This window comes from Peromyscus maniculatus, chromosome 18 (assembly GCF_049852395.1).
Source record: "Peromyscus maniculatus bairdii isolate BWxNUB_F1_BW_parent chromosome 18, HU_Pman_BW_mat_3.1, whole genome shotgun sequence".
Taxonomy (NCBI): Eukaryota; Metazoa; Chordata; class Mammalia; order Rodentia; family Cricetidae; genus Peromyscus; species Peromyscus maniculatus.
The window spans coordinates 31,453,969-31,469,310 of record NC_134869.1 but is presented as its reverse complement, the minus strand read 5'-3'; the positions used below and the strand labels follow the sequence as shown (position 1 = coordinate 31,469,310).

General features: G+C 38.0%; 1 protein-coding gene across 1 annotated transcript in view; it reads left to right on the top strand.

Annotated features, from left to right (window-relative positions):
* Positions 1-15,342, top strand: part of Acss3 (acyl-CoA synthetase short chain family member 3) — a 178,551-nt gene that overhangs the window by 125,763 nt on the left and 37,446 nt on the right. The window contains exon 9 of the mRNA XM_006983348.4: positions 3,695-3,798. Coding sequence (XP_006983410.2) covers positions 3,695-3,798 — 104 coding nt within the window. The remainder of the gene's footprint in view (positions 1-3,694; positions 3,799-15,342) is intronic.

The window sequence follows — 15,342 nt, the reverse complement described above, 5'->3', positions numbered from 1 at the left end:
AATAATGGTGATCTGACAGGTAAAGTGGAAGTTGATGAGATTTCACTGATGTGAAATCTATTTGTATATTTAGTATCTGTTGGCACAAATGATGAATAGTTTTCAATTATTCTGTTGTTGACAGATATTAAAAGAAACATTCACTGTTTTCTTTTGCCCCTACTAATTAAAAAAAAATTTCTTCACCATCATTTCTTAGTATCCATTTCTTTTTTGTAGCATTTTCCCTATTTTTAAAATCCTTTTTACATACCAACCACAGCTCCCCCTCTTATCCCTTTTCCCACTCCCCCCCCACCTTCCTCCATCACTGCTCATCCCCTCTTCCAACAGGGTAAGTCTTCCCATGGGAGAACAGCTAAGTCTGTATACATTCAGTTGAGGCATCCCCTCCCCCCCTGCATCAAGGATGAGCAAGGTGTCTGACCATAAGTAATGGGCTCCAGAAAGCCAGCTCATGCACCAGGGATAGATATTGACCACACTTCCAGGGGTCTCTCAAACAGACCCAGCTACACAACTGTCTCCTGGATGCAGAGGTTCTAGTGTGGTCCCATGAAGGCTCTACAGATGTTGGTCTAAAGTTTGTGAGTTCCTATGAGCTTGGTTCAGTTGTCTCTGTAGATCTCCCCATCATGATCTTGACTCCCCTTGTTCATATAATCCCTCCCCATTCCCTTGATTGGGCTCTTAGAGCTCTGCATCTGCTTTCACCAGTTACTGGATGAAGGCTGTATGATGACAGTTAGGGTATTCTCACCAATCTGAGTACCAGGGTAGGCCAATTCAGGCACGCTCTCCACTACTGCTAGCAGTCTAATCTGGGGTCATCCTTGTGGATTCCTGGGAATTTCCTTAGCACCAGGTTTCTCCCTTATCCCAGAATGTCTCTTTCCTTCAAGATAGTTCTTTCAATGCTATCCCACTCTGTCCCTTCCCAGCTAGACCTTCCTGTTCCTTCATGTTCTCATCCCCTATCCACTCCCCTCTATGGCCCCCCCTCATCCCCAGTTTACTCATGGAGATCTTCTCTGTCTCCCCTTCCCAAGGTAATCTTTGCATCCCTCTTTTTTTTTTTTTTTTTTTTTTTTTTTTTTTTTTTTTTTGGTTTTTCGAGACAGGGTTTCTCTTGTGTAGCTTTGCGCCTTTCCTGGCACTCACTTGGTAGCCCAGGCTGGCCTCGAACTCACAGAGATCCGCCTGCCTCTGCCTCCCGAGTGCTGGGATTAAAGGCGTGCGCCACCACCGCCCGGCATTTTTTTTTTTTTTTTAGTTTTTCGAGACAGGCATCCCTCTTATGGTCCTCCTTGTTTCCTAGTCTCTGGAACTGTGGGTTGTAGTCTGATCATCCTTTGCTTTATATCTATATCTATATATATATAAATATATATCTATTTATATATATATTTATATATATATAAATTTATATATATATATATATATAAAGTGATATATATCTATATCACTTATGAGTGAGTACATACCATGTTTGTCTTTCTGAGACTGGGTTACCTCACTCAGGATGATATTTTCTGGTTCTATCTATTTACCTACAAATTTCATGATGTCATTGTTTTTTCTTACAGCTGAATAATACTCCATTGTGTATATGTACCACTTTTTCTTTATCCACTCTCCCATTGAGTGGCATCTAGGTTGTTTCCAGTTTCCAGCTACTATGAATAATATGAATACTATGGCTGCTATGACATAGTTGAGCAAGTGTCCTTGTGGTATGATGGAGCATGCCTTGGGTATATGAACAAGAGTGGTATCATTGGGTCTTGAGGTAGATTGATTATTGAACTTTTACTATTTTCCATCCTATGAAGGCCAAGCTACAGCTTTGAGGCCAAGATCAGCTCTCAGTGTTAAGGGGGATAGTATAACTTGAACAATCTGCTTAATAACCCAATTTTTAATTAACTCCATGTCATTTGTTTAAATCACTGATTTCCCCTTTTCCCTCTTTCCTTTAGAGACTTCAGCCAGCAAGTCATTTTTACTTTCTTATAGTTACTCTCCTTGAATAATTTTCAGTATTTTATTATTAAATCTTCTATCAACACTACCACAATTTCACCAGTGTCTTTCCATATTAAGGTTTCCCCAGCCCCCTACACTCTGTTGTTCTTCGTTACAGACATGCAACTATATTTCTGTTTGTCCTGTCTCACAGTCCTACCCTGTTTGCCTTACTCTGCCTTCATTTCCATCATTTTAATTTTTTTCTCTAACTTCCATGCTTTTTTCCTAATATGTCTTCTTGCACTTGTTTTTGTTTCTCCCATTCTGTAATCCCACTATTCTCTTGCCCTGTCTTAATTCTTCAGATAGTTTTGACCCAGAACCTCTATTCCTGTTTCTCCATCTCATACCCAGCTGTGCTGTCCCTTCACGGAACCCAAGTTTACTCCTTAAGTCTGTGAAATCCATGTAGCTGGTATAAAACCTTTATGTTATATTACGCACAAAAACATTCCTAAAATAACAATTCCAGATTTTTGTCCTCATATCAATGTACCTTTTTCAATGATTTTGCTCTCAAAACCCAGCATTCTTGGCTTCAAGATTCAGTCAAACTGACATAATTTTTGCTCACCTCAACTTCCATTCCTCACCCTTTTTGTTTTTGTGAGTCTAAAAATCCAACAAATCTTGAGCATCAGGGTCATAAAGATGAATGTTCACAAGAAGGAATGAATGTATTGTCGGAGGAGATGTATGTTTATAGCAAATAGGAACAGAATGTTCCTGAATCACAGAGGCAGGGTTATTTAATACTCTAGCAACCATTTGATCAATTCAGAGAGCAGTAAGACACTGTCAGTAGCAGACTGCATTGTTCAAGATGGGCAGGCAGGGTTTTTGTTTGTTGAATATTTTTTCCTTGGACGATAATGAATTGACTGCTCATCCACACATTCTTTCTTCTGACAGACAGGCCAGGAGAGCAATGACCATGAAAGAAAAACAACCTTTGTTTCAATGAATCCCTAACAGGGTCAGACTAAGTCCATTTTTCTCTTTTGTTCTTTCCACTCTAGGGCACTGTTTGCTGTCAGTGATGTTAATTCTCCTTCATCCTCCAGTAACCCAGAATCCTTGCAATAAGAGTCTGTTTGAACCTAAAGGCTACAGTAATACTTCTTTATTAGCCATTTCTTTTTCTGTGTGTCTCTCTCAGACTAGAGAAAATACATTCTTGAAATCATAGTAATTTCTCCTAAAGGAACTCATGAGAAAGAATCATGTATGCGATCAAATTTGCCATCTTTGTGGGTGTTTGTGAACATATTTTCTGAGTACATCATAAGAATAAAGAAAGGAAATCAGGAGTTAAAATTAGCAAGGGTAATATTGAGGCAGGAAGGCTTTTCATGTTTGATCATTAGAGGAATATGACAGGTACATTATAAAGTCACCTCAATTGCCCTTCTCAGCTTCTCTGTAGTTCTGAGTGCTGCTTTTGAAGTATCTCAGTACTGTGAACTGCGTGTGGTTACATATGAGTACACCCAACTCATTTACTTTATGGTCCTATTACATGGTATTCTTCTAAAGGGCCATTTTTTTTTTTTTTTTTTTTTTTTTACCAATTAGATACCAACAGATTTTTTTTTTAAACATAAATGAAATTATTTAGTTTAACTTTCAGAGAACACTTGGAACTTACTGTCTCTCTTATGTTCAGGTTCAAGACACTGTTTGTGGCTGGGGAAAGGTGTGATGTGGAAACCCTAGAATGGTCCAAAAAGGTCTTCAGAGTCCCCGTTCTAGACCATTGGTGGCAAACAGGTAACTGTTCCCTAAACCTTTCCTAAAAACTGCTGAAATCCTCCATAGCCCTGAGTGGACTGGGGGAAATTCTTAGTCATGCTAATCAGGATTCACAGTTCTGGTTTTAGCAGAAATGAATGCTTTCATGTCATATTGCTTATAATGTCTTCATTAGTCACATAGACATGGCCATTCTCTTAGCCATGGATACGCACCACTAAGGACATTTGGACTACCTCGGCTTTGTTTCTTGTGTGCAGTGAACTGCTAAACCTCACATTGTCCTTCCTCAACTCATCCACATTCCCATGGCTTTGGAGTTGTGAGAGCAGAGGCAGCACCTGCCCTGCTTTGACACGCCCTTACCTCTCATCTGTGTTCTCTACGGTCTCGAATTCACTCAGCACAATGCTCCCATGGTACTTGTTAAAGCACCGTGGTGCCTGTCATAGGAGACTCCATGATCCTTGTCTCATAAAAGTCTGGTATCATTCATTTACAAGTTTGGTTATTATATGTTTTCCTTATAATAAGTGGTCATTGGGAACAGAATTTTATATTGGGTAGATAAAATATAAGCTTTGGAAAAGGAGAACAAGAAAAATAAAAACCTTACTTTTTCCTTTCCTTTTTTTTTTATAAATATGGATGGCTTGAATATATATGAGAGTGAGTCAGTGATCTGGAATCAGATTTCATCTTTATAGTTTTCATATATTTTTATCCAACCCTCTAAAAATAGTTGTGAGCCATGGGGTAGGCTAGTGGCTTCCACATGTTAGTTCTACTCAGTCCAGCAAATTAGACCAAACTATAGATTAAATAATGTAAAGTCAATGTCCCCAATACTTGAATTTTCTTAGTTTGCATAACATTATCCAAGTTTTGTGGTGAAAATTAGTAGTGCTCTTAACAATAATTTAAAATTAAATGTGACATTTCTAATCACTGCCACCCTCACTTGCCCTTGACTACATATTCCCAGGATTGATATGTATATAGCCATGCACATTTGTGGATGGTATTATGTTTAAATGTTGGCACTCCTCATAGAAGAGCAAGTAGAAAACTAAAGCTAACATTTAATATTTGGTAGTTTAGATAGTTTTGGTTTTATCCATTATTCTATTTTGTTGTCTTCTTGGATGTTGCCTTTGGAAAAACATGTTTTCTCTACATTGTTGTAATATGTAATTTAAAATAACTGGTCAGAGCAGAGGACCTGCCCCCTATACAGATGGAAACAATGGGATTTCTGTTTCCTGTAGGTTTATTTACTAAAGGAAAATTGGCTACCTGTATGCAGAGTTTTAAGTACTTAAGAACTCAAAATACAGGACTTCACTTGGAGAGACAATAATACTATATATATTTTAATATATAGCATATTTTAACACAAAAAAAAAAACAAAAAAAATGATGACATCTATAACAAAGAGTATTTGTAGTATTGAAGTTTTCCCTATTGTTCTTTTAAAGTTGTTTTCCTGGACATCACTGAAGATAGCGTGAACTTTTAAGTAAGTTTTCCTTACCTGGAAAAAGTGTAGTTAACGCTTTCAGAAATATGAAAAAAAACTCACCAAAGCATATAAAACATACATATTTCTGAAAATGCTAACCACATATGTAGCTTGAGTTTTCCTCCTTGCCCACAGTCAGGACAAATCTTTGTCACCTGCCAGTCCCACAGCCGCTCAGACCCAACCAAGTAAACACAGAGACTTATATTGCTTACAAACTGTATGGCCGTGGCAGGCTTCTTGCTAACTGTGCTTATAGCTTAAATTAGTCCATTTCCATAAATCTATACCTTGCTACGTGGCTGGTGGCTTGCTGGCGTCTTCACATGCTGCTGGTCATGGCGGCGGCTGGCAGTCAGTCCTTCTGCCTTCCTGTCCTTTTATTTCTCCTCTCTGTTAGTCCCGCCTATCCTTCCTGCCTGGCCACAGCCGATCAGGTTTTATTTATTGATCAATCAGAACAACTTGACATACAGATCATCCCCCAGCACAGCCAAGTGCAGACCATCTCAGACACCTGCACTCAGGCCCATGGTCCTAATCATCCTCTATGCGGACCTGCTGGATAACGCCACAAAGAACCCAAGAAGGGCTCCCACAGGACATACAGAACATCCCACAGCACACATATATCTATGTAATATCACTTTATTTTAAAATATGTTGGCTTCTTTTGTGCAAGATACAGGAACAGTTTTATTTAAGAATGCAGGCTTTTAAGGAAGATCACTTGAAGTTGGGAAAATTCTTCATTTTTTTGTAAGGCATGAATTGGAAGCAAGAATGAAGAATTTTTTTTTCCAGAATAGAGTTGACTGCTAGATGATGCAGGTATCAACTGACAGTTAGATGGATACATGTAAGCGCCAGTGCCTTCTTAACCAAGCCAAGGTCACCTGATATGGCTGTCGAGAAATTAAACAAGGCTTGGTTTGGACTCTCCACAGCAAGCCTGAGGCTGTGACAGCTTTATTGAGAGCAATCAGACTTTTATACCCTTTATAAGAAACAGAATATAGTGGTGGTTTTCAGGATCAATATGGTAGTAGTTGCTAGGATACGATGATGGGTGTGCAAGCGATATAGGGTACACAAGATTAATGGCTAAGACCAATAGTCCCATTAAGCTCACATGCTTCCTTGACTTCTAAGGAAACATACAGAGAAATACAAAGTGGCCTGAATGCGTCACTGCCTGAGGGAGTGCCTCAGTTTCCCAGGAACTAAAAGACAAATAGTGCCTCAGGATGGAGCCATGGACGCTAACATGAAAAACCTATGATGCAAGTTTCTCAACTAGGCTAGACCAGGCCAACTCCATGATTCCATGTAGCCATAAATAGGATCTTTATTAGCATAGAAAATTACTCTTTTACTTTCAAAACTGTATGTTGCATTAAAGTGTAAAGCAACACTGAATTTTATCATTTGCCAGCTCTCATTCTTTTTAAAAATATTTATTTTATTTTTAGCCATGTATTTATGTATTTGGAGGGTGTGGACACATGTGTGCAGGTACTAAACAGTTACAAGGAGTTATGAGCTACACTGTATGGGTACTGGAGACCCAACTCTGATATTCTAAAATAGAAGCAAGAGACCTCTCTGCAGCACCCACAGTTCTCTTTTTTAAAGTGGTTGTGGTGATATTGTGTCTCCCAATATATTGTGGACCCTAACAAACTTTTCTGGGGTCAGAGAACAGAACAGCCACTACATAGACATAGAGGCCAGAAAATAGTGGCACACACATCTTTAATCCTAGCATTCCTGAGACAGAGATCCATCTGGATTTCTGTGAGTTCTAAGCCACTGGAAACAGTCAGGCATGGTGACACACACCTTTAATAGCAGAAAGTGATGGCAGGAAGCAGAAAGATATATAAGGCACGAGGACCAGGAACTTGAGGATTTTTAAGCTTTTAGCTTTTAGCAGCAGTTCAGCTGAGATCCATTCGGATGAGGACTCAGAGGCTTTCAGTCAGAGGAAACAAGATCAGCTGAGGAATTGGCAAGGTGAGGTTGGATGTGGCTTGTTCTGTTTCTCTGATCTTTCAGTGTTCACCCCAATACCTGGCTCCAGGTTTGTTTTTATTAATAAGACCTTTTAAGATTCATGCTACAGGTGGTATTAAAGAAATATTAAATCCACAGGAGAAAAAGACAAATGAATGGGTGATTATTAATTCACTGAGTTAGAAAAGGCCTTGATATTTTTAGCACATTGATAAATATCCTTATGTTTCACTGATCAAATAGAGGTTTGCTTCTCTTCCTGAGAAACATGCTAGGAAACACCAGATAATATTTCTAAGAAGGGTAAGCTTTGACCAGAACGTGACTTTCTTGGTTGTAAATCTCAAGTGTTCTAGAGGGCTTCTCTTACGATGTGCTTAGAAATTGATATTTTATACACTTATAAGCCTTAATGAGCCTTCCATATAAATAAGTGTGTGAAAGAATCACGAGTTTGCTCTTTGATTGCATAAATAAATGTGTGTAAATGAGTGGTTAGGAAATTGTGGTGTGTGATTTGAAATTAGTAAGGATGTATTAAGTTACTTAAAAATTGATGAATACAATTTATTGGGTTCTGTGATTTCAGCTGTAGTCAACCTATTTATATAACCATCTTTTTTTAAAAAAATGACTTTCTGTTATTTATGTATGTTTGTGAAATGTGTGCAATGTGTGTGTGTGTGTGTGTGCGCGCGCGCGCGCGCGCGCGCGCGCATGTGCCAGAGTACATGCACACATTCGTGCCTGCAGTGGCCAGAAGAAGGCTTCTGATCCTTTGGAATTGGAGTTACAGGTAATTGTAAGCCAGCTAACTTGGGTGTTGGGAAAGAACTTGGGTTTTCCAGAAGAGCAGGGAGCACTCCTAACAACTGAGTCATCTCTCAGGCCTGCTATATTATTTCTTTATGTCTAATTTATGTTAGCACCAACAAACCCTGGTTATGAATATTCCCCTTTTTGACGCATTAATAGCAATATTATTTGATGTTTGATTAAATATCTACAATTTCAAATTGAAAGGTAATCTCTGGAGTATCTGAAAATAGACACGGTCCCTCCTTCTCTCACAGGAGTGCTTCAGTGGACATGTTTTGCTGCTCACGACCACTGAAACATTAAGCTCTTGCTTTTAATTATAATAATGTGAACATTTAATGCTATAATGAAGAAATCTGTTTTCCTAAGTCTAGAAAGGTTGTACTCATTAGTATCGATAAAAACTGAATTGCCATTCACTTAAATGTTTTATCTTCACTGTAACTTATCTGTAAGGTGATTGAAAACAGCTGGATTGTTGAATTTTTCATTTTCAACATAGAAATATGGAGACAGGTGTATAAACACAATTTTAAAAGAATAGATAAAATATAGCATCTCGTGTACAATGAAGCAATCTGAAGTTCATTATCCTCAATTATACAATCTCCAGATAAAATATTGTATTGTTACAGGTCGTTTTTAATACAAAAAGGAGCTTTCCCAGAAACCAGACAGGAAACATAGTTTTCACAGTAAAGGACTGTCCATGTGGTAAATGGTGCTCTTTGCAAAAATTGCTTTTTCTGACTCAAGACGAGTTAAGGAAGTTCTTAAGAAAAAAATGGTCTAAAAAAAAATTTCCCTTACATTTCAGACTAACCCTTCAAATCTGTCCATTTGTAAGGCTCACTTTCCTCTCTCTCTTCCCTCTATCTTTATTCCCCACTTGTTATAAAACATGATATTGTTTTACAAATGATCACAACAAAACATTTCAGGCTCTTATTTTTGAGGTTTTTTTTTTTTTTTTAAACTTTTTTTCCGTTTGTTGTCACATTAAAAACAATGGCCACTGGGCTGGAGGGATGGCTCAGTGTTCGAGAGGACTTGCTGAGTTTGCAAGGAGGCATGTTCAATTCTTAGCACCAATGTGGTGGCTCACAACACCTTGTCACTCAGCTTCCAGGGGATCTGATACAAAACATTCATACATATAAACTAAACTAAACTAAACAAATCTTTAAAAAAGGAACAAATGACCTCAACTTTGTAACATTCAAGTTCTGTACTAACTCTGTAAAGGTCACCTTAGTGAACAGCCTCGATCAAAGTTTTTGGGTCTTTCTAGTTGCTTGGATTACACTTGTCCTGTTCCCATCAGGAGATACAGTATTTATACGGAAAATGTTTTAATTGTTTTGATGTCTAGGGAATTACAGCATAACTGAAATGTGCTAATCACCACCTCCTGAGCTTTCCTAGATGATTTTTAACATTTGCTTATTTTGTTTTCATCATGTCAATGGAAGAATAAAATTCTTCCTTGCATTTGAAAACTCCTAAGAAATAATTTCAGTGAGAAAATGATAGGCACCTAATAGACACTGGTGGTAATTGAAATTATCGATTTTACTCTATGTGCCTCCAGCCATCTTTGTTGAGTTCTTATATTTTGAGTAATTAGAGTATTTCTCACCCTATTTTATTGAACCGCTAGAGTTTAAATTGCAGTTGAAATTCTAAAGTAACTGCAGTCTTTATACAGCCTAAATATTCTTCCTTTGAGAAAGAATTTGATCACTCTGGATTTTATTAAACTAGAGGCTAAAATGCTCCAGCAATCTTCAGACATGACAGCGCATTCATTTAGACCATTTCTCTAAATGATGCCCATACACTGCTAGCATATTTTTAAAGGATATAAAAAGTAATTAAAGTGATTAATGTATTTTTGCCCAGCTCAGTACTGTGGTGGTTTGAGTGAAAAATGTCATCAAAGGCTCAGATGTTTGAATACCTGGTCCCCAGTTGGTGGAAATGTTTGGGAAGGATTAGGAGGTGTGGCCTTGTTGGAGGAGAGGTATCACTGTGACTTTGAGGTTTCAGAAGACTTGAACAAATTCCAGCATGCCTCCTGTGCCTCCTACTCATGGTTTTGCAATGTGAGCTCTCAGATGTTTCTGGAAGCATGCCTTCACTCTGCCATCATGGTCTCGAACCCTCAGACACCACAACCATAATCTAATTCTTTCTCTCATGTTTCCATGCTCCTGGTGTTTGTCACAGCAGGAGAAAGTAACTAAGACAAGTAGAGTATACTTCCTGAGACTAGGCCATGACAATAAGGATTCACACCCTTAGCCTTAAGAAAATGAACAGAAGATTCATTAGACCAAGTGTTTTTTTGTTTTGTTTTGTTTTTTTACATTTTAAGAAATCAATGCATCTTTACTTATAAGAAGCAAACCAACACAAGAGAATAATTCACTGCAGTTTATTAACAGATATGCTAAACAAAGATCTCTGTGGGAAATGTTACCGACCCAATTGCACTGTTTCATTTCTCATATATGCATTGAATTACTTAGCTAATATTTAAGGGTTTGATCGATAATGCATCAACATATGAGCCACTTGGTTTTTTTTTTTTTTTCTAAATTCTTCTTCTTTTTCACCCTTGTGTTGTCAGATACTGTGCCTGCACCTGTATAGGTTGGCCTACTTATTGACAATGGGCATCAGCCTGCGAGTCTATCATTTTAAATTTAGTCTATTAGAGGTAATTTTCTTCCTTCCTGGCATTCAGCTTCTAAAGCTTCACAGCTCTTCTTATTCCCCATTTTCCTCCACTCTACCACTTTGCTACATGAATGACTTTCCTACAGTTTAAACATACTTGTGTGTGTGTATGTAGGTTGTACCCCTGAGAAGTCTTTTAACTTTTTCTGCACAATACCTTCTCAGACTTAAAACAGAAGAGGCTCCATTGAGCAGACCCAGCGATGAGTGAAGTGTCTTTTTGGTAACTTTACCTTGAAGACATTGTTTAAAAACCTCTTCTCTGGATATTGAATATCAGTTGCAACTAGTCTATGTTTTGGTATCCATAAATAATTGCATAAAATATAAATATAGATAATGAGGGCTCCTTTCTAAATTTGTCTAATTAACACTTTGCTACTTTCTGTGTCTGGGTTTTACCCTAGTCTTACTATTTATGCTAAGGTGAACATTTCTTCAGAGTATATGCCAGTAAACACAAGAACAGCATATGAACAGGCAAGTGCACAATGTGTAATTGAAAGACTGGATTGGACTGGAACAATAGTGCCATTGCCCATGGACTGTATTGTTAAAAAGATTCTCTGCTGTATTTTCAAAATTAGAATGCAAAAAGCCTTGGGAAAATATGATTGAATTTCTAATGGCTGTTACAACTTTGTCTTTCACAGTTTCATATTCAAAATAGTTTCATCTCACTTTTCCTTCAAAGAAAAGATTTTTTAGATATTATAGCATGATACGTTGTGGCTGGGGAAAAGCAGTTGTGCAGATGACCTGTCACCTCAGTAATGTGCATCTAGAGAGGATGACAGTATCCATCTGGTAAGAGAGAGACAAAATCTTGATGTCATCACTGTTGTTGCCTGGTAACTGGATTTTCTCTCATTTAGAGCAGTCTTCATTAGTTGAGAGTAGGTGATTTTTACTGATAATTTGAAACACAGGAGCTTAGAGATAAGTTATGTGAATTTTGTTTATGGGAAGAATAATCTTTAGTGAAATGTAGGACATGCTTGATAAGACTCTTGTTTTGAAAGTGAGTAACTAGTTACAATTTGTCAATCCACCTAAAAATAAATGAATTCTCAAACCAAGCAGTAGTTACTGAATTATATATTTTTATCTTTATAATATTTTAGTGTAAAAAGGAAATCATGTTTTTAAAAGCATATTTACAGGAATTACTTTTGAGAGGTATAATTGTTTCTTAAAATCACTGTTTTTGCCATTACTATATCAGTGATAATGTATTGCAAAGAGACAGTGCATTAGGAAATTGATGGATACTGTTGCTGACTTGTTCTTTGAAATGTCATGTACTCTAATTCTCCTGCCTTTGGCAAGGATCCATCATAACCTAGCCTACAAAGATTACTATTGTGTCATGTTTATAAAGATCTTCACAAGAACACAGATTTAGAACAAAGGTTTCTAAATCTTTCCTTGAGAAATCTTGATCTGGAAATTTGTTTTCTCCTGTGTCACACAACCCTTTGTTTTAGCCCAGGGGCCCAAGAGAATCACTCCAGGTACTCTTTACTGTCAATCTTCGTTTAGAGAAGGACAGGTGGCGATGCTCCTAGGAGAGGCAAGGTGGGGAATAGAAGGTGATGCTGAATCCTAATAGGAAAGTGTTTAAATCCCAGTTCCTACCACTAACTCTATAGCAACAGGCAAGTCCTTGATATTCTGCTCAGCTCTTTCCCATTGGGCTTCCTAGAAAGCTTTTAATGAAACGAAATGTTTACAGAAACCATAACAATTCCCAGCTTATTATCAAAATACAATAATTATTAGTTCCATTTTCTTTTCTTACCATGACTAACCTTTCATAGCTGTAAGGATCACCTTTACCATTCTTCCCTGTAGGTACTCCAGATTCAGAAAGCACAGAATGTAAGAGCTCTACCTGTCAGTCCACACACAATATGTTTTGTTCATATTTCCTGTCTTTTTTTGAATAATCTTACATGAAAGGAAAGGCCGAGTTCATGATGGGAAAATGTAGAGATGACCAGCCAAACTAGTGGAAATGCATGAATTGTGGACCAATAGCTGAGGAGCCCCCATGGTACTGGACTAGGTCCTCTGGATAGCCAAGACAGTTGTTTCACTTAACCTGTTTAGAGGGCCCCCAGGCAGTGGGATGGGGACCTGTCCCTGGTGCATGAGCCGGCCTTTTGGAGCCTAGAGCCTATGGTGGTTTTTGCACAGCCTTGATGCAGGGAGGAGGGGCTTGGACCTGCCTCAACTGAATGTACCAGGCTTTGCTGACTCCCCATGGGAGACCTTGCCTTGGAGGAGGTGGGAATGGGGCATGGATTGGGAGGGAAGCCTGGGGGGGGTGGGATGAGGGAGGAGAGGGGAATCTGTGGCTGGTATGTAAAATGAATAGAAAATCTCTTAATAAAAAAAAAAAAAGAAAGAAAAGAAAAAGAAAAGGCCATCTTTAACACCCTGTCCTGAAAATACTTCAAAATCATGAAAATTCAGAATGTTAGAGTAGCGTCTAACCATACAGAACTTAATTCTGTAAAGTCATTATGATTTGAACCAGAGCTCTCATTGTTCTCTGTAGTCTGGGATGCTTTCTTCCTGTGCTTTATCTCATGCCATCATTAATTTAGCATTTCTTATCTAACTGAGCTGCTGATTACATGTGGGATTCTTCACTGAACCAACTACATTGTACTGAGAAGACCAGTCTCACACCTCCAATGAGTGCTCTGCATCCCATACGATTGCTTTGATTTAAGTATTTTAAACCATAATTCTACAGTGTCTGGAACACAGAGATTAAATTGATTTTCTTTCACCAGTGTCCAGCTCACTGTTTCTGCTTTCTACTTGCTACCATCATTCAAGTTATTTATAGCTCACTGTAAAGATTCAGAAGTGGAGAGAACGATTTCTTTACAAATTGCCTCTTTGCCCACCATGATGCTATGATTAATATGACTCAGCAGTAGCCAGCCTGTTGAATTGATTTATTCCCAGAACTTCAGCTTTGAGCATCTGCTGCCAAGTTCTCAATCCACATTGCCTAATACAGTGTCTCCAGAGGCATGGTAGGGACATAATAACAGGTTTCCTGATAGAGTAGGGACTCCGTGACACACAACTGGACCTGCCACCTTGCCCATTCTCTTGACCATCACTTACATTTAATGCTGATGGTTGATATTGTGAAATAAATCCTTGGAGTTTAACAGACATCTCCTCTTGCTCTTCTTAATGTCAGCAATTACTATGGCCTTTCAATTCTGAATGTAACTTAAGTAGGTCTCATCTTCCATATCTACTCATCTTTGCCATACTGCTATCATATGCTTGATTGATTGCTGAGTATGGGGATTTTTTAATTTATTGTAAATGTACATTGAATGACAGACCTTTGAATATCATTATCTGAAATGAAAATTATGTAATGGAAGTACATAGAGTCTTTCTTTGTTTGAAATCTTCAAGGTCTCTTTCTCTCACTTTCATTTTGGGATTACAGTCTGTGGCTTCCTATTTATTTTTTTAAAAGCTCTGATCTTAATAATGGGAGCTAAAGTCTAAAAGGTCAGAAGTGTGCACTTGCCAGTCTGAAAATCTTTCTTTGGGACAATATGAAAAGGACTGGGTTGTTTAGTTCTGATGAGACAAATGACATGAAAGAAAGGTCCAAAGGGGAAAAATGCCTGGTTCTGTCTGGTCAAAAATGTAAAATGTCTACATCTAATTCACACAGTTTTTTTTTCTTTCTGGAAGATTACAATACAGGTCCTCTGAAAAGATATTGTAGCTATTAGCTTAGTGTTTTTATGGAACTCCTGACTATGAGAATGAGCAGGTTTCTGACTCTTTTGCCTGCTCTTGGGACTCTTTTCTTCCTGTTGGGTTATCACATACAACTTTAATATGAAATTTTTTGCTTCATCTTACTCTATTTTATTTTGAAAAAAAAAAAGCTTTTGTAGTATTTTCAATGATATGTTCCACTTTTACGTGCAGTTACATAAAAGCTGCCTCCCAAACTAGTGACTTAATAATAAGAACCGTATCTCATGGTTATATGGATCTGGTGTTCCGTATGCTATTGAAAATACATCTTAGGTAGTTCTCATACTGCATGGTTCTTTCTAGAGAGCCTGATATGGCTTTCTAGCACACCTGAGGATAAATGGAAGGCCACACCCATCAAGGACTGTGACGTATGTTCATCACATTTTTAGCTTGGTGGATTCAGGTTACTGGCCCATGCATCATACATAGTGGCATAGGGACACAGTTCTGGGAACTAATATAAAATTCCTTCATTCTTGGTCAAAGTAACCCAAATGACTCCAGCTTAATGCAAGATGGTCACTGCTTGGTAGGAGGAGTGTGGAAGAATCTGAGTCAATTTTCTCACTATGGTGGGTACCTTTCAAACTGTTGGTGTAGTGCTCTGGACTCTTGATCATTCACTAAAAGCCAGGCACAAATAAGT